The sequence below is a fragment of the Buteo buteo genome, chromosome 13, assembly GCF_964188355.1.
Source record: "Buteo buteo chromosome 13, bButBut1.hap1.1, whole genome shotgun sequence".
NCBI lineage: Eukaryota > Metazoa > Chordata > Aves > Accipitriformes > Accipitridae > Buteo > Buteo buteo.
Genome location: NC_134183.1, coordinates 34,305,982 through 34,332,411, shown reverse-complemented (window position 1 = coordinate 34,332,411; position 26,430 = coordinate 34,305,982). Strand labels below are relative to the sequence as shown.

General features: G+C 35.8%; 1 protein-coding gene and 1 long non-coding RNA gene across 7 annotated transcripts in view; both read left to right on the top strand.

Annotated features, from left to right (window-relative positions):
* The window catches only part of VPS13C (vacuolar protein sorting 13 homolog C), a 106,619-nt gene extending 91,439 nt beyond the window's left edge, over window positions 1-15,180 (top strand). For 4 of the 6 annotated variants that reach the window (XM_075045478.1, XM_075045475.1, XM_075045476.1 and 1 more), the window contains 6 exons: window positions 642-765; window positions 1,483-1,597; window positions 8,616-8,707; window positions 9,991-10,114; window positions 10,375-10,458; window positions 13,431-15,180. In XM_075045478.1, coding sequence (XP_074901579.1) covers window positions 642-765; window positions 1,483-1,597; window positions 8,616-8,707; window positions 9,991-10,114; window positions 10,375-10,458; window positions 13,431-13,532 — 641 coding nt within the window. In that variant the 3' untranslated portion in view covers window positions 13,533-15,180. The other 2 variants (XM_075045480.1, XM_075045479.1) reach the window with 2 other exon arrangements.
* Window positions 15,181-17,850: 2,670 nt separating this feature from the next.
* Window positions 17,851-21,939, top strand: LOC142039162 (uncharacterized). The gene is made up of 3 exons (XR_012652829.1): window positions 17,851-18,237; window positions 20,577-20,620; window positions 21,134-21,939. It is a non-coding gene; the product is annotated as an uncharacterized LOC142039162 (long non-coding RNA).
* The last annotated feature ends 4,491 nt before the right edge of the window (window positions 21,940-26,430 follow it).

Below are 26,430 nucleotides of genomic sequence, written 5' to 3'. Positions count from 1 at the left end.
GTGAAGACTGTCACTTTATCAGTATGACAGATGATGAAAAAATCCAAGAAAAAAAGCCTCTTACTAAATTTCACAGCAGTGTGATTTAAATGTTGGAAGTTAATTGTTACTGTGTTGTATTTTATAGATTATTGGCAGATACTTTGAGATGTAGTCCTCTCATTGGTGGATGAACACGCATGCTTTCTAAACACTATCTTGGCTCTTCCATAGTTATGTGTCACCAGAAACACATAATTTTGAGATAGAAGTAGTTAACTTCCATTATACTTGTGCATCTTAGAGTCTTCAGATTATTTTGTTATTACTATCAACCTATAAAAACTGATATATTGGCCTACAATCCAGACTGAAAGTGTGAGAAAGAGAATCTAGTTAATGTCTCAGTTACGCTGGCTTTGGAGGCTGGTAAGGTGTTAAGTGAACAGCAATATGTCTGAACAGACAAGGAAGCAATGTGTGACTTCTCACAGAGAACTGTTTTTTATAAGTGGATTGTATGTAATTGATTGCTGTGGGCTGTTTCCAGTACAAAACAGTTCTAGTGCAGCCTGGAGCGGTAATGATTTAATTCTGTGTTTGTTAATGTCTTCAGGTAGGTCATTAAAACTATGTCTTCTTCTGTTCCCTTTCTTTTAAAGGGGCTAAAAAAGAAGGTGCAGCTGGATTCTTTAAAGGAATTGGAAAGGGACTTGTAGGAGTGGTAGCCCGCCCAACAGGTGGCATCGTAGATATGGCAAGCAGTACCTTCCAGGGTATTCAAAGGTAAAATGTCAAAAGGAAGTTTTGAAGTACTTTCCATATGTTGGATACAAGGTGGTAAAGTGGTCCAGTAGTGACACACAATTGCTTGTGTTAAACACAATATGCAGTAGGATATATGGGGTTGAGAGATGCCTAGTAGCCTGTAATGAATGTATTTTATGGTGATCTCTGGAAATTGCTGCTTCAGAATACATATTGCAGCGTTGTAGTTCAAATAGACCGTAACTAGTCCATTTTCTCCTTTTCACTCCCTCCCCTGATCAGAAAGTAATTAAAAGATCTTGTGTAAATTTTGCTTTTGAGATAGGTTTGTGTACTGCTGAATGCAAATATCTAAATGTCATTTAAACTTACTGTAATAAACAAACCATTGAAATTTTTGAAGGGAAACTTGCCAGTTTAAATTTGGTTAGCAGTGCACATCAGGGGCTTCTTGTGTTTCAGGGGGGCCTTTGGAAAGTCTGTTAATAAACATGAGAACCCTTAGTAAATTATCCATGGTTGGGAGTAAACTTCTCCAAGTTATTCTGTAGCTAATTGGCTAATGTTACTTTGGATTTATTACTAGCAGTGTGTCTTTACTATTTACATCTGTAGGGTACCTGGGAAGTGTAAGTGGGATATGTGGCAGGTGAAAGTGTGACTTTTTAAAGAAATATTGGTGAAAGTCAGAATTGTAGCATGCTTACTAGAATACTGTTCCACTGTCTATGGCAGGGTGGCAGAATCAGCTGAAGAAGTATCTAATCTCCGTCCTCCACGTTTCATTCATGAAGATGGCATCATCCGGCCATACAATAGGGTGGAAGCTGAGGGTTATGATTTATTTGAGGTATGACTTGCATTGTAAATACAGTTAAAATTCTCTAACCTACAGGGTTCCATAAAGGATTATGTTACAAAAAAGCTGCCAGGGATCTGTGGCAGTTATCTGTAGTAAAAATTTGCCCCAGCCTATTTCATAAAGCAAGCATGTATAGTAGAGAAGGCCTGGTGCTTGTAGTAACCTGAATGCAACAAGAGAACTGCAGCATTGCTGTTAAATGATCTTCTGCACATTATGTTCTGTAATTGCTTATCTCATGCTCTGGAAGCAGGTAGTAGGATTAAGAATTAGTAGGATTAAGATTTGAATATGTGGAAACAAAAACATTTTGATACTCAGTTCTAGTGTTTTGCTTAATTACAAAGCTGAGGCTGGTTTACAAACGAAGCAATTTTTAAATAGGATGAATAGAGCTTGAATTCTTTGGCATATAATACAACTACTGAAATTCCTTTTTTTTTTTTTTTTTTTTTTTAGTATCAGCAGTTGAAAAAACTGCATGAATTCTCAAAATACCATGTTTTGGTATTTCCTTATGTTATTCTTAATACCAATATGTCATAGCTACAGGCATTATGTGGATATTAGTCTGCTTCTACATCTGGATGACTGCATGTGGCTAACATACAGAGGATGAATAACAGTTGTTTTCAAGTCCTAGATAATCAGAATCCAGTTAATTTGTATTTCAGCCTTCATGTTCTTAAAGCTTACCTTAAAATATGTGTATTGTTGCTGAAAAGTTAGAATAAAATAACTGTCTACATTAACATTTTAAGACCAAAACTTGCATATTTGCTACTTCCTTCTAGATGTTCTTTTAATCCTTATATCCTATTCTATTTCTAATGTTTTTCTTCTTTCTCTTTCTCTCCTGGCATACGCAGCAAGAACTGGAATAATGGAGTAAACATTTTCCATATTTCTTCTCTATTTCAGTCACAGTCTTTTATCTGCCTTAAGTGTTTAGATTAAGGGCATGATTACATTTAATATGTCCCCTTCATTCTTATCTTTTCTGTGTAGCAGTTGAATAGAACAGTGTTTCATTTTGTCCAGGCTAAGAAAACAAACTTGTATAACCACCTTCAGTAACATTAGATGAGTGGGTAAGATGTGAGAGGCAGGGAGGGTTTGTTTCCTGTATATTTGTTTTTCTAAGGATGCTTAGCTTCTTATGAGTGGCAACAATGGAAGGTACTTGGGAAAAAACCCAAGCAGGGTAGATGCTGAGTTCATTCATTTATTAGCATTTTCTTAGAGCCAGGGCTGTGGATGAAGGGAGAAAGCAACATTTTGATACTTGTGCAAAATTTAAAATGGTGATATTGAGTGGAATATTCTTCTGTGAAAATGCTTACAACTCCATGATACAGAAATACTGTTTCTGTATAAATGCTAAGAAAACTTGTATTTGTGGTTTCTGTAATATGCCGTAGGCCTGTCACTTACACATATGATGAACCACTATCACTTCAAGTTACTACTACTACAACTTCTTTATGAAATTTTGTCAATTAAAAAAATGTAGCCAGCTCAGTTGATTCTGGTTTCATTCACAGAATCTTCTGGGGCTTTGCTGTTCAACATACTTAAATGTAAACTTCCAGCTGTTAACATGAATTTACATATATTTATATATATAAAAAAATAAAAATATATTTCTAAATTAAGTGATGCCATAAATTTCATTTCTAATACAGCATTTCATAAATTAACAAGCTGTTCTCAGAGCAAATTGTTTGCCTATCATACATGAAAAAACATTGAGCAGAGCTCCTGCTAATGCCTTTTTAGAATTTAGTGGTCAATAGTCAGCTTAATTATTTTAAAATTGATGAAAAAAATAAAATATCTAATGAACTGTTAGTTTAGCTGATTAAATGAAATTAAATTGTTGTGATATACTAAGCAGACCAAATTTCTTCATGTAGTGAGATTTTTTTAATTTTTATTTTTTGAGTTATATCCTTTCTATCTATCAAAAAGGAAAAGGTAGCATAATTAACACTGAAAACTGGATATTATGCAGTTCCTGCACAACTAATATTTGTATTCATCGTAGATCTAAATGGTGTAGACTGGAATTGTACACTAACCAAGAACAAATCCTCTGTATAATTCACTAAATACAGTTTCTTCCTTTAGGAAGTCAGTTAATTGAATACATTGGGGTTTGTCTGGGATTTTTTGTTTGTTTGTTTTAACTAACTGATTTTGATTATTATGCTAGAGGTTAGTGTTGGGAAGGTTTTGTTTTCTAATGTAAATTACAAGCAAGAGGGGGACAGTGTCTTTACAGGATATAGGATATTTAACAAGGAAGATGAGTCAAAGTCAGTTTTATATGCATTTACAAATTTAATTGCAAATAACTCAGCTTATAGGTACTAGCGCTGTTTACTTTTGGATCCACTTTTGACCCAGCATTTTAAGGAGTTTAACCAGAATTCCCACCCTCTTATCTATTTTAACTAACTTTAATGCATATGTCCCTTTAAAATAAATATATGCTTACAAGGTTGAAACCTTGTAAGGTTATCTTAAGGAATGGATGTCTCAAATACTATCCAGTAGTTGGACAAAAAAATGTTTCACTTAAATACTCACTTGTATGTGAGTATAGACATTGGTAGACATTAGAGCTCAGCTTAGGAGGAGCATATATGTAGGTCTTAAAAGGCAAGTTACTTTTTTCCACTCGGAACATTTTTTTTTTTTGTGCAGAATGAGGACAGCAGCCAGATGGAGTAGATCAGTTCACTTGTGTAAACTTGTTTACGCGGTGCATTTTCCCAGAAGTGCTGGATCTAATGTATACGGGCTATATAGGGATCTGCTCAGTCAATTCAAAACCTGGAAAGTCAGATTTGATGTCTTGCTGGCCATGTCTCTAGGTCATGCAGTGAGGGTTAGTAGTAGCATATGCGTTTTGTAAAACATAAATGCACAGTATTTATAGGTGGAGAAATCAAAGAACAAATAGGGCAACTCTAGGAGAATTGTTTTCCAAGGAATAAGTTCTCAAGAGTTTTAATCTTTGTATGAGGAGCGTTTGCAGTTGATGAGATTTTCTAGAACAAGTAATGAATGCCTTTGGCTTTGTTACACTTTGCCTTTTAATATACAGGTATTGCTGCCTGTTCTGGTGAGGAGACTGTCTTCTAACCCCAGCACTTAGGGTCTGACATGATGCAATTCATACATTATTCAATGTCTATGGCGTTACTTTGTTTCATTTCCCAGATAAAGCATGGAGCTTTATAAAGAATGCAGAACACTTCATGAATAATTGAGACATGGTGGCGAGACAGTGTTGTGTGGCAGAGAGAATACTATGCTAGGTTTCAAGAAACTGCAGATTCTATTTCTGGTTGAGTCACTGTTCTGCCATGTAAATTTGCAGTGGTTCTTTTATTTCCGTGTAAAATAAGAATGAGTTGAACTTCTTTAAAGTGCTCTAGTATTCTCATAAAAATAGAAGCTTTTTGATAAAGATGCCGGAATTTTAAGAGTGTGCAGATTATGGAGTAATTTGCATCAAGCGCAACCCACTTTTTACATAATGCCACTACTATTGTGCTGACGTCTATCAGGTGCATTGAGAATAGCTCTGAGAAATATTGCATCTCTTAGGCATGGACCTCAGTGGGAACTCTTACTGTAGTAACATATTGCATGTAAAATCTAAAAATACTATTGGGATTGTTTCTGAAGTTATGAGAAACAGGCTTTCTCTCCAAAGCTTTGATTTTAAATAAAGGAACATGCTTATGAATATATCTGTTTAAATATGTAGCATGTCTTGTTTCTGCCTATCAAGCAAAAGGCTTCAGAATATGGATTGCAGCCTTTGAATTGCAGTCTTACATGGCAGTAGGTTTTGTATTTCTTCAATCTTGACTTGTTTTTAAAATAACTATGGTTCACGTATAGAATGTGAGTTCATGTTTTGATTTTAGTTATATGCTGCCTTCTTTCTTCTGATGTTTTGAAGAGACTTTGAGATAAGCAGTCTTTCTGGAATTTTTTTTCCTTTCATGTATGTTTTACAGTTTCAGAAATTTTAAAGATGGTCAGGAAGTTATATTTTTTTATAGAAGATGTGAACCCTCTATTTTTCATTGTTGGAAAATGCTGAATTAAAATGTTTTTCAAAACGTTACATCACTAGGGAGCAAATCCAGAAAAACACTATGCTGTTGATTTAAATTCTTGAATATTAATCCACTTTTGAGCTTAAAGGATTTTTGAGGTCAGTTACAATGTATGATGATACTTTAAGACATTTTTAAACTCTTAAATATATGAAAATAAAATGCAAGTATAAGTAAATATTGAAGCCTCTTTTAATTCATTCTGATGTAAGCTGAGGTTACAGAAGATCTTTCCATTTTGGTTACTTTTTTAAACTACGTAACTTGTGTGGTTGATCATAGATAAATGCGGAGTCAAGTTTAGCTTCTGTTGTCATCTTACCAGTTTTATAGATCCAGCTATGGAAATACAGAAGGAGATGTATCTTTACAAGGAATACCTAAAAAGATACTGAACTTTTAGTGCTGTCTCCTTAATTTGTTCTCACTAGTTTGTCAGAAATAACTTGAGAAATTTACTGTTATACTGGCTGAATTCCATAGTAGCAGCTGTAAAATGAACTGAAGGTCACCTTATTTTGCGATGAAGAACATAAAACCAATTTTGGGGCACCCAGTTGCAGGCACTTGCTAAACATTAATCTGAGGTACATGCATTCTGTATCCAGACAGGGCACACATAGCCTTCATTCTTCCTTATGTTTCTTCACGTTCCTACACAGGAGCTGCACATTTTCCATTAAAAAGATTATATGATAAAAAGGTGGTTGTATTGCTTAAAGAGTACAAAGCTAACATGCATTGACATGGCTATATAACTGTCTTCGTTACGTTTTACTAATTAAACATTATTTACAAGTGGATTGTGTATTTTGTAAAGAGTTTTTGTACTGATATAATGTTCTTAGTGGTAGAGGGTAGAGTAGAGATGTTTGAGATATGGGTACAATAGGTTAAACTTCAGCATCTCAGTTGATTTTTCTGTGATGATAGTTGAAAGCTCTTGATCTTACCAATAAATGGTAAGCTTGACTTTGTGACCTAGGAAGACTGTAGTAATTGGAGTTTCTGTAAAATCCTCTACTGATGACCATCATAACTTTAAATATAAAGAGCTCATGGTTGTCAGAGAATGTAACTAGGTTAGTGACCCTGACCAGGCTTTTGTGACTACTGTGCTGGAGCCCTGCGTTTGTTAGAAGCTTCTTGAGTATAAAAGGAATCCAGATGCTTTTGCTGGCTACAGTCCTGGGGCGAAGTCCTGGGCATGCACATCCTCTTTCCAACACTTGTTTCCAAGGTTGAGACTATATAATCCAACTGCTCTACTATTACTAATGTTGCTGGGTTCTAAATGTTGTCTAGTTGCTTACGAGTAACTTCACAGAATTCCAACACCAGCGGCACTTTGATTTGCAGGTTCAGAGATGTGAGATGATTGAAATATAAGAATGTATGTATTGCATCTTACAACTATACTTAGCTTTGCAGTCTGAAATAAACATGCAACTAGCTTTAAATCTGGTGTGTATATTCCTTGTTGTAGTTTTTTCATGCTAGGAGTTTTCATCTTCAAATGTAATAATGTATGTCTTCTCAAAGAGAAGGGTAAGCATGAGTATTTTAGGGGCTTCCCATTGGAGCGTTCTGCTGGTAGTTGGGTTAGGTAAGATCTGTGTAATGACACTTACTATGGTAGGCTTGCTACCCAGAGAATTCATGATCTCTGCGTTTAATGCAACCTGTGTACAGATAAGGTTCTTTAGTAACAATTACATGTTTACCATGTATATGACAATTGCAGTTGGAATGTGAATTCTAGCAACCTTACAGCTACTAAATATATACAGGATTATAACAGAAAACATGGATTTAATTCTAGTAGACCACTTTTGTCCTGAAAACTAACATGTTATATTAGTTAATGAAGCAGGCAGCAAAGTAGGGTGGACAGAAACAGGTTGCCTGCGCTCTGACAAATTTGTAGGAGGAGAACTGGTAGTTGGCACAGATTTATTCTCATACCCAGTTTGAGGTTGGATTCCCATTGGTTGTACGTTATTCATTTCACAACTTCATCTTTTTCTACATGATGTTTTGATGTGTATCCATTTCCAACAAATAAGTTGATGTGTTGCTCTGTGACTCTTGTTGACTTTAAGCCAGTGTTATTGTGAGCTTGATTTAGGGATGACTGTGAGACTGTCTTCTGTCCTGCTCTTTGTTGTTGATAGACTATTGTAAACCTGGTGACATACTCTAGAAAATGCTATATTTCAGTTAAACAGCATGTACAGAATAGGAAATCTGAAAAACAGGTAATTAAAAAATTAATGAAGAACTAAAAAAAAAAAAGAAAAAAGCTAGGAAGCACTTCAGTACTTTATTTCGAAGCTTAAACCTCTGTATTCATAGTTTGTCACTTGAGTTTTGGTTGTCTAACAGAAACCTGATGAGTAATTTGATCTACGCTTTAATATACCTTATTTTCGATGTTGAATAGGCATGTCTGTTCAATGCGTCAGAAGCCTGATGTTGAGGTACATCAAGTATTTGTAACTTGGTAGTTTATTTCTAAGGGTCTGGGTCATGTGGTGCCACGTCTTAAAGGTACTGTTGCAGGATTTTCACTCTTGAATCAACTCTGCAGCATGAGGTGTAACAGAATGAACATTACTAAACAATTATTAGCACTGAAAGGAAATTAAAGCTGAAGAAACAGTCTGATAATGCAGTGTCAATGTTCCACCTTTTGAGTGGAACGGATCAGACCTTTCAGTGACTCAGCTTCAGGAGTGAGAACGCTGTGAGAGCCTGCCTTTAAAGAACAGTTCAATGAGGTAACTTTTTAAAAGGCTTTTGAATTGAAACCACCACTTTGAGTTTTCTTTTTACAGCTGTCAAATTATTTTCTATTTCTGTTTCAGAAATTGCACATCAGAAAGCTGGAAAAAGAGAGCTATCGATACCACTGTGCGCTTCCAAGAGGCAGAAGAGCAAACCTTATTGTTACCAATAGGTATTAAGTTTTGAAGGCTTTCTAGGGGCTTGTCTTGGTTTCAACTTGTGGATTAGACATCTGGCTAAGTCTAAACTGATTGCTGTTCTCTGCATATGTACTTTCCTTATCCATTTTCTTGATTTTTTTTTTCTAGTTTACTTTGTTTCCTTTATGGAAAATGTAATATGGTAATGATGTCAATACTAGATACTAGTTTAGGAAGACAGTTTACTCTGAGGTCAGTGACCCTTTCATCCTACTGGAGGGAAATATTCTTTCTAATTTTTCAAGTTAGCTTGTGACAAGCATTTGCAGTCAAACCAATGTTTTGAGAATGCACGTGTTTACAGTCTTGTTAATTAAAGGATACTCTAAATGGAGTCTTTAAGTTTTTGTACAAGTATGAAAATTAATATTAAACTCCTCATACAATTTTTAGAATTCAAGATATTACTAGTCTTGGATATGCAGTTTGCAGACTCAAAACTTTCTAAATACGCTTAGATAATGAAAAGAAACCCATGCATTATGACTTCCACATCCCAAATGCCACCACTTTGCCTGAATGAATGAGATAGGCTCATCCATAATGAGACTACAGGAGGCATTCCACCATGTTTGTTTTATAACAACTAGCACACCTCAAAACTCATGCTGCAGCTGAAGAAGTTTTTTCAAGACACTGAAAAAGTCCTGTAATGATAGTTAGGCGATTTAGTTGTTTGCAACTTCAGATAAATGTGTACTTTTCTCCTTATCCCAGTTCTCCTCTGCATGCATAAAAGTTCTAGTTTAACTCTATTCAGAACTGCCACTTGTTTTTGTCTTAGTGTGCTAGCTGACATTGGAGCTTTGAAGTAGTTGAAGAGGCAGCTAGCTGGCAACTCTCAACAGTAGCAACTGATCATCTGTCAGTCTAGTAGTACTTGTGTGACAGTGTACCTGTTTGATTACCTTCATCTGGTAGAGTCTGGCTTTGAGGAACTGGTTTTAATTAACTGATGACCCTCTAGTATCCAATTCTAGTAAAATGTTTGGATTTGGAGGGCTGGGTGGGTTTTGATTAAGTTGGCCTGTGCATACTATGCAACGTCATAGATCATCTGTGAGTCTTAAGGACAAAGTGATTATCTCAGAATATATATTAAGGAAATACAGTTTCACTGTGACTGAATGGATACTTTTAATCAACATAGAAAATGCCTTCTCAAAAATTTTTCTTTTCTTCATTTTATTTGTTTTTCTAGCAAAGTTCTAGTCCCAGGGAGAAATTGAGTATTAACTTTTTTTCTTGTGAACAGGAGAGTGATACATGTAAAAGAAGTGGAAATCTTAGGCCATTTAACAACAGATTGGGATTACTTATTTGAAGACTTTACACGCTGTCCCTCCTACGAAGCAAATGTTTTAAAAATAACTGTTTTGGTAAGAAAAGCATGTAAACTTCTTTTATTTAACACTATTTAGAGGTCCCAGTGTGCTCTTGACTTATTTATGGTTCTAACTTCTGACTATGGGACTATGAAACAGGATTTACTTCAGATTTCTTGAAAGTATGAGTTGGGTTGGACAGAGGCCACACTGAAATCTAACCTGAAGTTGACATTCAAGCCATTTCAGTATCAGATCTTGCATTCTTGTTTTGTGAGTCACCCAAAGTATGTTTTTGTTCCCCTCTGCAACAGGATCAAAGGATGTTCCAAAGGAAGGACAGTACAGGTCATGAATGCATAAAGACAGTTCAGCTTCAGGATGAAACTACAGCAAGGGTATATTCTTTTTTTTTTTTCTTTCATCTTCTTTCCTTATGATATTGTTAACAGTTGTTGAAGCTGAGCATATGAAAGGATGGTAATATTCAGACACTCACTATAGAATAGGCTGCTGTGCCTGAGGACCGTTTACCATACTTTGATGTTGAAAAATGAGTTTAATCAGGAGAATGATGAGACAAGATAGTCTAAAGCATTCAAGAGAGTATATGCAGTAATAATTAAAGGTTGAAGTTGCATAGTCTTATGTTTTGTATATTAAAACTCATTAAAGGAAAACAATTCAAATACCTGAAGTATTAGATTAAGTTCACTATAGTCTCTAGGATTCAACATACCTCTGAATTCTGCTATCTCTTCATTATTTCAGGATCACTGGACTAACCCAATAAGTGTACCTTGTGTGAAATGGCATACTTAGATTCTTCCCGCCTCTGGGTTTTCTACTATTTATGTCTAAATGTTTGTTCATATTGATGCTGGAGAGGCTGATTTATTTTGGGAGCTTTTGTTCTGTGGATGGTTGGGTCTCATGGCTAACTCACATAAGCTGAACTAACAATTTTATATGAATTCCAGGGTATTTCAACAATAGAAAAATTTACCTAGGAAACCATGCATCTTACTGTAGTTTTGTATCAGATGATGAGAGAAGAGTACCTCCCTGGTAGCAAAAGTAAAATCAATTAGATCCACAGCATCTTCAAAGGACACTTGAAATTGTAGCTCCAGTAAACAGCAAGTCAGCAGCTAGAATCAGAATAGGGGCCCAATTGCTTCTATTCAATTGATCAAGTCTTCTAAAAGAATGGGTTAGACTGGGAAGGAAAAAAAATTGCTATCATTTTGAGGCACTTTTTTTTTCTACTGGAAGAGTGTATATTATTTCTTTACTGTATCTTGTCTAAAGGTAAAGTTCCTTCAGCTTTTTCTTAGAGCATGTCTTCCAAATCACACTTTTGGTTAACTAATTTAAATGCTTTTAGTTTGTCTGTATCTTAGTGTCATGGCCAAAGCTGGAACATTGTACAAAATATGCAGGCCACACTAGAAGGATACTTCTTTGTGTTTAATTCTATTTTTTTCTGTTATTGCATAACTGCATGTTCCTTTCTTTACTAGTCTTTATGCTGATTGTATATGCTGAAAATAAATTTTTTCTGTTCCGGAGTGCAACACAACCCATTTATCTTCCATGGATTTCTGTTTCTTGAGTTTATCAGTATTACTCTTCATTTTGCATCTCGCTTCTTTGCATAGATCCCACTTGTAAAACAATACCAATTTGATGGAAGACACAAAAAAAGTATGCTTCACAAATAATTGTCACTTCTGTAAAGACTTCCGTGGTACCCTTTGTATGTGCATGAAACAAATGTTTTTAAGATCAGGTTAAGGTTATCTGTAGCTTTCTTGTTCTTTCTGTCTCCCCTAAAAAATAAACAAGGGTTTTAGGTTTGTCCTTCTTCAGTCCTCTGAATCTTTCTCCAGCCTCCATGAGTTATCAGAAATCCATAAATGTTTGAAATACTTCAAGTACACATGATGCCTATTATTTGTCCATCCGGCTTAACTTATCCTTTATTTTAATATTCATTGTTGTATAAATGAGTTTTATTGAAATAATGCATAAGAAAAGCCCTCACAAGCATTTCAAACACTTCAGCTTTCACTACATGCTGGAATTACTCAGGTAAAATCAGAGTGACCATCTAGGCTACCCCAGTATGTTTTGTTTTGTTTTTCCCTAGGCATTTACACATATCACATTGACATTAATTTTCTCAGACTAGAAATACACCACTATGTTAATATTGTGTATACACACTTTATGCATAATGTACAATATGTTTAATGTTAGACAGTTGAGATGTGGGGGATTTTTTAACTATTAGATTGTTTGGATTCAGGAATTAAAAACGACTGGTTTAGTTGCATTGTTTTGTTCAATTAACTTGTTTCTAATTTTAGAATTATTGTTAGGTTCTATTTTAATCTATCCTTTTGTGGATTTCAACTAACTATCCAGTTTGAGAGTGCTTTTAATTGTAAATATTTTCAAAAGTGCCTGCTGTCATTTATATCTTCTTTTAATTATTGTGAATGATTCTCTTATATTTCCAGATCATAATAATTGAAATTTCTTGGTTGTTTGGCCTAGACATAGTCCTCTTCTAAGGCTCTTTACCTCAGAATGAATCTAGTATTGTAGGCTGTCAATACTTTTCTATCCATTTGAGAAGAGAAAAAACTGCTTAATTTGATCTGATACTAAATTTTCCTCAAAAGACCTTATTCTGACAGCATTTAAACTTTTGCTAAAAATAATGTGTAGCAACAGGAGCAGAGGGTGTCAAGAGTCGACATGTGCCAATTAATGGATCTAGTATGTTGCAGTACTTGATCAATATGTTTATTTAAGAGGCCTTTGATCCCATAATATTGCATTCAGCAAAGACAGAAGGCATGCATCCTTACATTTGTGTTAGTGAATATTACTTACATGGAAGGGCTATTTAAATGGTAACTGCTGTTTTACAGTGTATATGTGTTAATAGTACAGGCTGTAGTTCCCAGCTGTGTAGGCCAACTGGACATGAGTTTATTGCTGGATCTTTAAATGGCCTGACTTTGAAAGCCTCCAGAGCATATAGTATTGGAAATGTCATTTGCTTATCTGTTTAAAATTAGATCACTTGTATTGGGGTGCTGCCTGAGGAAGGTTTATCTAGTTAAGTGTGAATAACATCATTAATGTTACTACTTGAAAAATCAGAGTAGATTGACAATATCACTGAAGGTTTTCTGGGTTGAATATTATGCATGTGAATCAGAAGCTACGTATCTAACTTTAACTAGCCAGTGCATATGTAGGTTTTAATGTTCATTGATTTAGCTATTTTTAGTAGTGGAAGAAAACTGCAGATTGCATGCTTTAATTTTCTAACTTTCAATATGTTGCTTTACAGAGGATTTGTTGTGCCATTCAGGAAGCCCAGGCAACAAGAAAACAACAAAAGTTGGTGAAGCAAGCATCGTTGCAGTTGAAGAAACCACAAACGCTATCTTGATAATGACGGGATTTGTCGGGTTTGACCTTTGGTATGCAATTTTAAACCTAAAATTGATTAGAAGTGACATGGAGACATTGTACAGAAAGCTAAGATAAAGTATCTGAGGTCTTCCTTCAAAGTTAACAGCCATAAACACTTTATTTTAAGAAGCTATGCCTCTTTCTAAAACTATGGATTTCAATATTCTAAAATAAGCATTGAAGTTTGAAAATTGTAAGTTCTGCTACAGTGTTTTCCTACTCTGAAATTTTCTTTTCTGCCCTTTATTGTGTCAGGAGTTCTTGTGAATGGATTCTAAAATAAAGTGGTTATCTGATTTGCACTCTAAGTTTATGGTTTACAGACAGGTTGTAGTAATTGTGTTTCTAGCAGTTTGCAAAATAAAGTACTTATGTTACTGATTGAAACTGATTAAAAAGTATTTCTATTTTAGTCAGCATTCTCTTCAAATTAAGAAAGAAGTATCCATAATTTAGCTACTATAATTTCATCCGTGTCTGTTTAGTATTAGAAAATACTGCACTGGAGCAACATAAGAATGAATACGTATGAAAGAAATAGGCTATTGTTTTCTGGAAATGCTTACTTTGGAATGTCACTTACACTGTAAATGAAAATCTGCACTTTAAAAATGGAAAATATTATTCACCTGTCATATGCATATATATGGTTTTGGTTGTATTGCTGTAGCTTAAAGACTTCTCCAGGAGGAACAGCACGCTGTTTTTAGACAGCATTGTATGTCAAACAGCTTAAATAAAAGTAATTAGCTTTCCATATTTCAGTGTATAGTTACTCCACTGGAAGAGTGCCATGTCATTAAGCTAAAAGTCACTTCTGATATAATTTTTTTGTTGCAGTTTCTCTTCCTGAAGACTGTTAGCATTCAGTTTAGCAAGATACTTATGCACATTTAAAGTATATGCCTAGTTCTTAATGGTATGAATAATTGCACGAACTTCGTTGAGACAAGTTCTGTTCTTAACACTAGGCACATACATAAGTAACTGTCTGGATCAAGCACTATATGAGCAAAAAGATTTGAGTTCAGTCAGCAGTGAACAAAGAGCTCTCGCTGTCAGTCTTTGGCTCTCAAATAAGAAATAAAGTGTCCTTGCAAATACTTACTTGTGAAAATTTGCTCTTTCCAACTTAATTCACTTGGGAAGAATGATTTCTGGGTTTTTATTTAATTTTGTGCTAGATAACAGCTATAGACACAAAATCAATGAATAAAAATGACAATATTCTTGCATAGATCTATTCAGTAAGTAGAGCAAACATGATAACTAGGCCTGAATTTTTAAATTTTCTTTATACTTAAGGGCTAGTGGATTCTATAAATGTACTCTTAACCTGTACCTATGATGTCTCCAAAACTATAAAGCTTAAGATATTTGAAAGTAAGCTGCCAAGCACAGAACTTTCAGAGAGCATCTGCAGACATGATTGTATTGCTTATTGTATGCACATGGCTATTAATCCAGTTTGCTATGATGGAAAATATGTGGTACAACCTTTAATTCTGTGATATCGCCTATTTTCTAGAAAGCTCTGCTCAAACATTAACTAAATTAGCTGTCTAGGTTGTATGTATTTCAAGCCTGTGTTTAAAAGAAAAAGGAAAATAAATTTTTATATGCAATTATTTGTGCTATGATTTTAAGTGTTGTTACTTCTAAAATACATTGTATGCTGTTGGTTTGCCACGTGTCACTGGCGCTATATGAAAAGGATCATTGGAGTACTAGTGTACTGTAGAAGAGCTTTCTACAGCCCAGCATTTCTTTCAGTGTGGTTTCTAGCATGTAAGCGATAGTTTTGTGTACTGCCTCTTAATTCTTAGTTGAAAACAGATTTCACTTTAGTCTACTCTCAGCGCATGTTTAGATGGTACCATGTGCCTATTTTGAAGTAGAGAATTGGAGTTTAAAACAGTTCTGATGACATGTTTCTGACTCCAGTCTTTTGCTTGATTCAGTTCTGTAATTCTTCATTTTTATTTGTAAACTTTCTGGCTTGAATTGTAAACAGTAGATATTTTATTTTCTAACTTTATATGTGATTAGGTTCAGTGAGGTATCTTCCTATTCAAAATAGTCTGAAGAAGCAGTAGGGTTCTATAGAACACTTTTTTATTTTGAAATGCATGTCTTTGCAGTTTGGGTTCCTAGATGAATATGAATGGGTAGATGACGCTAAAAATTCCAGCTGAAGAAGTAATGAATGACCTTAGTCACTTGGATCAAGTACTCAAGAGGACATGAGAGAGATCATATGCTACAGAATTCCATTTCTTGCTTAAATGAAGATGGATGTTCAGGACCAATAGGTTTCCAGTGCCTGTCCTGTGCTTCCCTCAAGTGTTCCATACCATTTTACCATGTGTTCTTCTTTGCTCTTGTTTTTTATCCAGCCTTTTGCATTGCTGCATTCTCTCCAGCTGCAAATGCCGCTGGCTGTACCTAGGCTTTGCTCTCCAACTTTGGCAACTTTTCCTGTTCCCTTTCTGCTCTTTTCCTTAAGCTGGTGCATCTTCTTGAAGTGCTGGCTGAGGGAGTTAAGGGGCAAGGAGGGGTCTTGTCCCTATGTATATGTCCAGCATAAGAACAACTGCAGAATTACATCCTGTTTAGGTGATCTATAGGAATGAGATGTTGTTGGGGTAGAGTGCATTTTCAGACCATCTTTAGTTAGGAATTTCAACCAGGTGCTGCAATGCAAAGTGAAAGAGCTTTTCTGAAGATTTTGGCTTTTTTTTTTTTTAAACTGGCAACAAAGTGATTTCCCATACCTTCAAGACTTTGTTTCTATGAAGCTATAGAGTTTCAGTATTACTGAGCACACAAGGTGGCCAAACTGTTGAAATCTTCCTAGACCTTTCCTCACAATGAGCTCCCAGAAGTTTTCGCTGTCTCAAAAGCCAAGTTTTACTGAATATACATGGAATACTAGCTTGCTAATTAGAACTCCAAGCATTTAGGTCAGGCCTAGGTCCTTACTTTGCTTCAGTTACTCCATCACTTTCTGGCTCATCATAGGTTTCTCTGGCTCTTCAGAAGCTTTTTTTTTTTTTTTACAAGGCGTGGATGGGTGTTTAATCCTTGCAACTCAGTTTTCTCAGTCTCTTGCTTGAGCTGTAGCCTCCTTTCTGAAACTTTCTCTGTCCTTTCTGTCATGGCCTCCCTCCCCCAGCATGCTCAGTTGCTTCCTAGGTAAGGAACAGTATGTTCTTCCTCAATGTGGATCTATCTCAACTTAGTAACCATTTTAAAGGATAGTAGCAGAAAATGATAATAAAATCAAAGTGTTTCATGTAAAAACATGTTAATATGCTTTTGCTTATAATTTTAGAACCATCTAATGCTTTAAAAAAGAAAAACATGAGAACTTTTTGGAATAGATAATGGATATAAGTGGTTCTTCACAGGGTGGTGCTATCATTTCCACTTAACTGTGGGCTTTTTTTAGGGAGTATTTTACTTTGATAGTTTTCATTGAATTTCTGTCCAATCTGGAGACTAGTAAGTCTTCATTTGCTGAAATGTTGTATTTTGAAAATACAATCAGCTTCTTTACTAATTTATTCCATGAGCTTGGTCCCTTTTGCTGTTAACTGTTCAGAGGGATTTTTAGTATCTCTTTCAATGGAATTTTAATTAGATTTTATTCAGACCTTTTCCTCTTAAAAGGACCCTATATTCATTAAGTTTACTACTACCAGTCGTTCTCTACAGAATTACAATAAGCCAACCACTTAAAACTACTGGAGTGAACTTTTAAAAGAAGAAAATACCACCATCACCCCTCAACACCCTTAAAAACACTTAGATTGTGGAATCTCCATCCTTGTAGATATTAATAACCTGAGTCGACATGGTCCTGGACAACCTGCTCTAGCTGACTGTGGTTGGACTGTGCAATTTCAAGAAATATCTTCCAACCCCAGCTATTCTGTGGTTCTTTCACAATAAGAAACCTGAAATACCTCCCTCTCCCCCCCCAAAAGAAAGAAAACCCTCAAAGATGTGAAGTTCTGTGTTTCCTGGGTTAATTTAAATTATTCCTATCAAAACAACTTTACACCTTTCACCATCATGTTTAACCATTTTCCTCAACACTTGTAGAGTCTAGAAGGTTTGGTTCATTATGGACACTGAATAGGGAGTGTTTTAGTAGTGAGAGATTAAATAGTTTTAGAGGGGATTAATTGTGAAGTTGAAGGAAGGGATAAATTAAGTATTTCAGCTTAACAATCAAGGTACCAGTATTTTTATTTGATTGCTGGCCGTAAATATGCTTTTGTTGTAATAGAGTAACATAGTGATTACACTAGGTATATCCTAATCTTGGTCTTTGGTTGACAACAAGGATTACTTACATAAGGGGATCTTGGGTCACTCAGTATTTAAAAATAAAATGAAAAGGATTTAATTTTAAAAGTGAAAACTGACTTGTGAAACCTTTTGAAACTAGCTAGCATCTGTTTGACAAAATAATTCTTTCAACAGCTTAAAGTTGCATTTAGTCGAACCTGAGTGTGAAGAGTTAATTTGGAATAGATGCCAGTGGACTGACCACTTCAAGAGAAATCTTAATATAAGAAACAAGTGGAAGAGATTTGAGAATCAATGTACACAACTTCACATTCCATTGGAAAAATCAAAGCTTTAGTCTCTTCATTAAAATTTCCTGGACAAAGGTATGCTTTTGAGGGAGAGGGCAGTTATCAGTTAAACGTACAATGCCACACAGCACATGAAGGGCAGATTGAAGAAAAAAAAAAAGGTTATTGACATCTAGATGTAAAGTATATGAATATTGTTCAGTTGACTAATGATCCTAATGCAATTCCTTTCCTTGGATTATGGATCTCATTTGCATAATCACTAAGTAACAATGATGCAAATACACAGATCTCCAGACTTCAGCATTTATTATCTCTGTGCTGCAATTTGGTCCTGTTTTGCAGTTGTCAAGATGTTTGTCAGCATCTAGGATGGTAGCTTAATCTAGTCACCTGACTTGTCTGAAGGAGAAAAGCTTAAGTGTGAAAGGAGAAATAACTTTAAAAAGAAAAGAGTTGACCTATCGAAAGGAACGTGTGAATTTAAAATTTGTTTCAGTTCATTGTATCCTCACTCTTCCTACAGGTCAACAAGTAAACTACTTTGAAATTATTTTATTTTCTTTGTTATTTATTTTAGAGTGAGAATGTTCATTGTCTGTCCTGATCTAGTCTTCATATTGCCTTGGGGAATGGGGACGAGGGAGGTGAGAGGAACCCCGTAATATTAGCATGGTAGGTTGGGATTGAAGGAAATTAAAAGCAGGACGGTGATAAATCTATAAAATGGCTAACTCTTTAGAGGTAAAAGATGGGTAAAAAGTTAATCTGATATATTGAAATCCTGCTACAAATTCCTTTTACATCAGTAACTGAGAAAATAGCTCACCTAGTTATGAAAACAAACTGTGCTTCTTGAAAACGGTAACTATTGAATTTTAACAAGGAAAAGAAATTTTTGTTTGGATTTTAGTCAGGAAGGCAGAGCAGTTCCCAGACACTTTACTGGAGTCAGCAGGTGGAACACTGAAAATTCTCTTTATTGGTAGTATGACAACACTCAAATTCCACTGTTCATCTTGTGTGTGTGTCCACATTGTTTCTAGACTGTGCTGTTTATCAAAGGTAAGCACAGTAAGGATGCATAATTCTGAAAAATGCTTGTCCAAAACAAAGACTTGAAAAATAGGGAAGCTGCTTATACGCTGTATAATGTGGCATAATTCTAGGGGTTTGAAATGTTTCTCCATCAGGTATGACATAAATTCCTCTCCTATATAATCAAAGCTTTATAGGTAAATCACTGAGCTGTGCAGGTCCTAGTCTCTGCTCTGATAAATGTGGCCCTGAATCTGCCCTTGATTTAGTTGATGTATGAGGACTGTATTTTGCTTATAAAGCTTCCTCATGTGTTTATTGTCATCTTCGCCTGTGGCTGTGCTTTCCATTTCCCTGCTGGAAAGAAATTTGCTGTTGACTTTTGAAGAGCTATGACACTGGGCTAAGGAGTTCAAAAAGACTTCTGCAACTGATCCCATAGGATTGTTGCAAGTTAATTATCAGTAAAAGCAGCACAGAAAGTATCTTGAAATCGGTAACTTATACTTAAGCAACCGGCTTTAGACCTTATCCTGTCTTCAAAGGTATATAATCAAATAATAAGAGAAAATGAAAGTTTTGTATAACAATATTCTGACAACTGTATTGAGGAGCAATTGTACAATTGTTTTTAAATCAGAATAGTATCAGTAGGCTTGTCACGGGGACAGTCCTGGAGAAACTTTTCTTTTAAATTTAAACCCTAGTTAGCTACCTTTTTTTTCTGTGCACTGTTAAGACGTTCTTCACACTTCAACAGAGTGCACCAACTTTGAGTAATTGATTACTGATACTGATAAGCATCAAGAGTAGACATATTCTTAAGTTTTTGTGGGATTTGAAAGAAAAACCAGACCATATTACTTAAATCAACTTTGAGTTAATTGCATAGATTTTTTGACTCATATAGCAGAAATCTCTGTGTGAAATTTGATAGATGAATATGTGTCTAGGTTACAAATGATGAGATGCTACTGTAAATTGCTGTTTCAGTAGTTACCCACAAGGTGGGGGAATGAATCTTTATATTTTACTGCTGTTGTCTTACAGCTTTCCTTCCCACCCACCTCCTGCCTGGATACCATACTGTTAAAATCATCTAGTTGATATGGTCAGTGCAGAGCGTAGAGCTATAAATCAGAGGCTGTCAAAAGCTTTACAAACTGCAGATCCAGGCCTGGAGTTTTAGAAGTGTTGAAAGAAATATACTATAAGGAATGTTCACATGTTATTTCTTACTACTACATAGCGTAACAGGAATTGGTACAGATTTCCATGCATACAAATTTGTTAATGGGTAATGTTTTAGAGTAAAAGCCTTTCCGTGTGGTTTTTACTCAAGTGCTCATTCTGCTAATGCTACTGTTGAATTGCAGAAATTGATCTGAAGATGGCTGTGTAACAGGCAATGTCATATAAGGTATGTCCTGTTTTTCTTCTGTGTATCTAATAAATTCAGAGAGATCTAAGGCAGCCCAAGAAGCAATCACAGAACTGTTTAACAGGATTGCATACTTTTTCTTTGCACTGCTTAGCTAAAGTTAATAAAAATCTAATTTTTCTAAACAGGAGAGATTACTTTGTGGTAGATATTACACCTATTTCAAATAGTACATAAAAACTGCCTAAGACTAATACTTGCAAACAAAGCAAAAATTAAAAAATAAGCAGTACTGTTCTGTATTTGGGTCATGACTGTCACTTCTTACTTTAGAGATTGCCACTACAAGCCACTGCTGAAGAGAACTAGGCTTCACTTAACTTCTATAGTTCAGTTGTAGGAGCCATTCTTGCACTTGTGAGCTTCTAGGACTGTGCAGAATATCATGTATGTTCCTTTGCAGTGTGCAAGAGCTGAAGACATATTAGCCTATTTGCTCTTTTTGTGTCTGTATTGTTGGTTACAAGTGTCCTTTTCTTTGTCTGCTTTTAGGATCCTTTCCAATTTCTACTTTATAAAGATTCTCTTGCCAGTTCTATGGAAAGAAATACCTAAAACAGGAAGTAGGTAAGGCTATCTAAATGTTTAAAAATAATAATTTGGCCGTATCTTTTTACTGGCAAAAAATATTTAATGAGGGAAAATCTTGCTGGGAGGGCATATAGGAGAAAAGACAGATTTCACTGTAGGGGAATTAAACATTTTAAAACACGTTATTTCTAGCATTATCAGGCATAGAGTGTTCTCTGTGCTAGCTTCTGGGGGCTGCTCAGTTCCTCCTGCCCCCCTCACCATTTCCTAACCCTGTAGCACCTAGGGCTTGCAGGCAGGGTCTGAGAACTAAGGAGAAGAAAGAGAGATAGAAGGCAATTTGCTTGCTGCCAGCACTTGAAAAAGATTGCTGCCTTACTCCTTTTCTATTTTCTGCCTAGCTACTCTCATCCTATCCAGAAGACAAGACCTTGTGACTTTCTATGTCTAGTATATCCCAGGTAGCCAGCAAGTAACGCATGGATTGTTTTTTAGTTCCCACTTTGGCCTTTTTATTCTTGGAATTCTGCTAGACATCATGTCCTGGGTTAATATCTAGCCTTTTTCAGGGGAAGCTTCGTGCTTCCGTTGGCATGAAGGGCAAACTGAGCTGACAGTGGTGGCACTGACACACTTGAGATATGCTGAGTAACAAATTCTCGATGGCATATCATTTCTTTCTAGTCATTTCTGTGGCACCTGCCAAGGATTTAGGAGCTTAGAACAAAAGAAGAATGGGGAATAAAAAGTGGAATGGAGAAAAATGGATAGGCCAGGAAATTTGAGAATCGTGTTCTGACTCTAGTACTTGTTCCCTGTGATCTGTAGTCACAAAGTTTAAAACCCTAATGTAACTTAGCTGTTATAACATTTACATTTGACTTGTAAGAAATTCTTTGAAAGTTTTCTTAGACTGACATAACACTAGTTTTTGTCATAGATAGGAGTACATGGAAGATTTTTTTCACATTTTCTCTGTAGATGTCTTTAACATGTTCTGTCTCTAATAGTTGTTTCTTTTCTATTTGCACATTTGCAATTTTAAATATAAATTTTACCTGTATATAGGGCCCACATTCTTGATGTTGCAGGTTATCTGTTTCAAGTCTTCAGAAATCTATGCATGTGTCTTTCAAAAAAGTTACAACATACAATAATATGTGGAAGTACTCACAGGGCTACTAACATGATTGGTTTGGGTTTTTGGTTTTTTTTTTTTTGTGACCACAAAATTTCATTTCCAGAGCTAACAATCTGTTCTCTTGCATGCCTTCCTACATGGAGGCATATGTAGAAGCCCTCTCTAATCTAAGGATTGAAGCAAGCTTGTAGACCTGGGAAATACATAACTTAGCTGAAAGCACATTTAGGGCTGTGTTTGTAAATAATAAGCATTAAACAATATGGCTAAAGTGATATTAAAGCCAGTTAGGCAGGCAGTCTTACCAGTGCTGCAGTTCTAGCAAGGAGGTACTAATATTCATTGTGGGTCTGTCTTACTCTTTGTTTTGGTCCTTCTGTGGACCATGGCACATGGAACAGGCTGTTGTGTGACAATATGAAGCATTTAGCAGCAATGTTGCTTTGTGGCGTTCAAAGGCAGTCCAAGCCACTCATTCCTGTTTCTCTCCCATGCCCTCAGTTGTGTAAATCCAACCGTCCGTCGAACCAAACTCTAAATCAGATCAGGAAACTCATGTGGCTTAACACCAGTGAAACCTGTCAGCGGTGGGACTGAGTAGTCAGAACAAGTAGTGAGATTGCCACCAAATGATTTGTAGTGTCAGATCACAGACTTACCCTAAATAGCTCTTGTTTTGTGCTTACTTTTCTGACATGTCATGCTTATGTCTATCAGAATGAGAACTGGAGTTTTTAAAGGTTAGTTCTGTTCTTAAGCACAAGGTATACACAATTTATCTATGCTGTTACATCTTTTGGAGAAGCTACTCAATTATCCATATACTTTAGGATTTTGGTTACTGTAATACAGTAGTAAAGTCAACAACATAATGACAACCTTCCTTCTCTGTTTTTATCATTCACAGCAATCAAAGCATCGACGAACCAAATCATTGCTTTTCTTTGTTTTGGTTCAGCAAAATAGAAGGCAGCCTTATGTTTCTCACCTTGGCAAAAGTTGCACCAAAATTCATATATCACTACATGGTATATGTGTATACTGTATACCACTGCGTGGTTATAATCCAGTAGACATTAATATACTTGACAGCCTATATTTGATTAATCAGAGGACAGCTGTAGAAGACTTTTGTGCTTCAGTTGTTCTTCAGCTTCTTGTAACCTGTAGGGAACATAGATGTTGTCTGTTCAAATACAGACTGCTTGTAAATTCAAATGAGTGGTGTGATTTAATGTTGGGAAGAAACTAAAGCAGTACCAATTGTCTTAATAACTTTGAGATCAAACAAACAATGGAAGGGTGGGAAATATACATGTTAAATATTATTCCCTGTCTATATATTAAATACTATGATACCTATATCTAAACACAATCAACAAAATTATCCAGGGGGGATTGGTTTAGTAAAGGCATATTTCACTTTTCCTATGCTGGATTAATTTTCTGCCAGGTTAATAGTCAGCCGAGTACCTAGATAGGGGAAGAAAAGAGAAAGAAGGAGAGTAAATGTTCCCTTCGGATGATGGCAAGCTGTTAGGTTGGCTTAGCTTCATCCCAAAAGTTAGCAGTGCTGAAGAATTAGTTGACATTTTTTAACTGAAGCTGCATGCTAAAGATGTGAAGTTTCATTTGAACTAAGTTTTTCATTAAAAATGACAGCTTTCTGCAGTGTTTCCATTTTTGTTATCATTGAAGAATTGAGTACTAGAAAAGAGATTTAAAAAAAAAAAATCATCTGGAAGCTGAAATACTTTGGTTTTGAAGTGTTACAGTGTTGCCTGACAGGAGGTGTTACTGTTTGGGTGGCTTCATCACCTCTGTTCTTTTCTATGTGCTGAGGTCTGTGGCCTCTTTCTGGGGCAGATGAATAATGCTCACATTGGCAGAGTGGAGTCAACAAAATGCCCCAAAACCAGAGGCAAGAAGCAAAGAAGGGAGTGTGAAACTCTAGCGGAGAGGCTGTTGGCAGGCAGGCAATTGATTAATCCACCAACAGATACACAAGTGTGTGGGATTTTCAAAGGCCTATGCCAGATGAGCAACAAGTAGGCAGTTAAACCTCCAAATCCTTCCAATGACAGTCAAACAGATGCCAGTGTGCAATAAATAGGGCATGATTTAGGATGTAGTCACCAGCATACCTAGTGAAGATAAAATGAAATAAAAGCTTTGCAGGATGAAGTCCATCAAAGGTGTGAGCATACCTACATATTTGGGATCAGGGCAGCTATCCACTTGCCGCAAGATAATAGTGCTTTCCAAGCAGTTTTAGGAAGAAAGACCTCTTAACATTTCAAGTTTATAAATATACAAGGAAAATGGTGCGAGAGCACAGCATGTGTCTGAACTGGGGCTGCCTGAATTTCTAGCAGTTCAGTCAAGAGACTTATTGTGTATTTTCAGTGGAACCTGAAATAGATTCAGTTCACAAAATACAAAGCAATACAGGGCAGAATAATAGCATTGCCCTTTCAACACAGATGAATGTTTCTACTATCAGTTTTTCTTAAGAAAACATACTTCTTCTTAAGCATCCAGGTGGAGATCATAGCATAAGTGAATGCATGCATAATATGTTATTGAACTATTCCACTAGGCCTGTTCTATTACAGGTGGTAAGGGCTTGGGAATAAAGTCTTCAGGAGGAATGCATTTCCATTTGGGAGAAACCTTCATAATTCAGACAATTACAAACCCTACTTTTAGCATTTGCTCTGGACTAAAACATTCTGGGGGGTGACAGAAAAAAAAGCCCAATATAGTCTTGCATTTCTTCAAAAAGTTAACTTAAGTAAGTGTTGCAAGGGTGGACCATAGGGGGAATTACTTTTACATTGAAACTTCTAAATGTTAAAAGATTATTTGTGTGAGTGATGAAGATGCCGTATGCTAGTCAGTACTCCTTTGTATGGTCTGTGTTAGAATACAGTTAGTGATAGTGTTAGAATATGAAATCAGGTGAGTTTTATGTCTTTTACAATCCTATCAGCTTGTAGAAGCTGAGTGATGTGCCAGATGAGTTAGCTGAGATCTCCAAAGAAGTGCTGACAAGAATAGTCTATTACGGAGCATAAAAACCACTTTCCCCTTGGAACACAGGAGTGCCATGAGAGTAGCAGACTTCTGCAACAAAATATATGGAGCTGATGGTCATTTAAAGGTATCTTAACAACTTGGTAAGCAATCCTGTAGCCACTGATCAAAATAATTTAAAGTTTCATTTCACAGCTGATTCACCAAGGCATTTGCTTTTCACTGAGTAAAGGTTATGCTGGGGATTGCAATGCTAGTTTGGGATTGTTGTGCAGTTACTAGCACTGTCCCAGACTTCTAGTGTGTCTTGCAGCAGAGCAGTTTCTCCTCTGGCAAATAGGATTGCGGTGCTTTTGTACCTGACTGGTATTCAATGTTTAAAATTGTCAAGTAATCAAATGTAATTATGTAAATACCATTAACTGAAGTTAAATCTCTGTTCAAGTGATGCTGTGTATTGACAGTGCAAGTATGTCAGTAACAAAGTATGATAGATATTTGGCAGTCCTTTGATGTTTTTTTAAACATCAGAAAATATTAATCCCTTTACATGCATTCATTTTGGCTGATGCTTGTAAACTAAAGCATGCCAAATAAATTCTGTCTATCTCTTTGTGCACTTTGCCCTTTACTTCTGTAACAATTACATGGAGAGTTCCTGTGGGGCACTGGAAAATAAAATAATAATTGCTGAACAAAATTTTAATCAAAAGATATGGTTTCACTGAAATCTTAAAAAACACTGGATTATGTCAAACTTGCCTTAATTTTTTTTTATTTTTTTTTACAAGAAATGGATTTAAAGACAGACTGATCCTTTGCTATCCAGACCTCCTACTCATGCTGCTTGACGAGATCTAGTTTCCTATTATGGCAGCACAGAAATCTGGGAAATGTTCTTTTTTGAAATGTGTTTTCAATCCTAGTGGAAACAAATGTTTAAAACTTAAGAATTTGTTGCAAAATTGAATTAATGCATTGAGCCAAAACTCTCTGAGAGAGCACACAAATTAAACACCCTGGCTTGTTAGCCTTCCAAATAATGCTACGTGAAAAAGCTTAGCAGAGAGGGTTGTTGTTG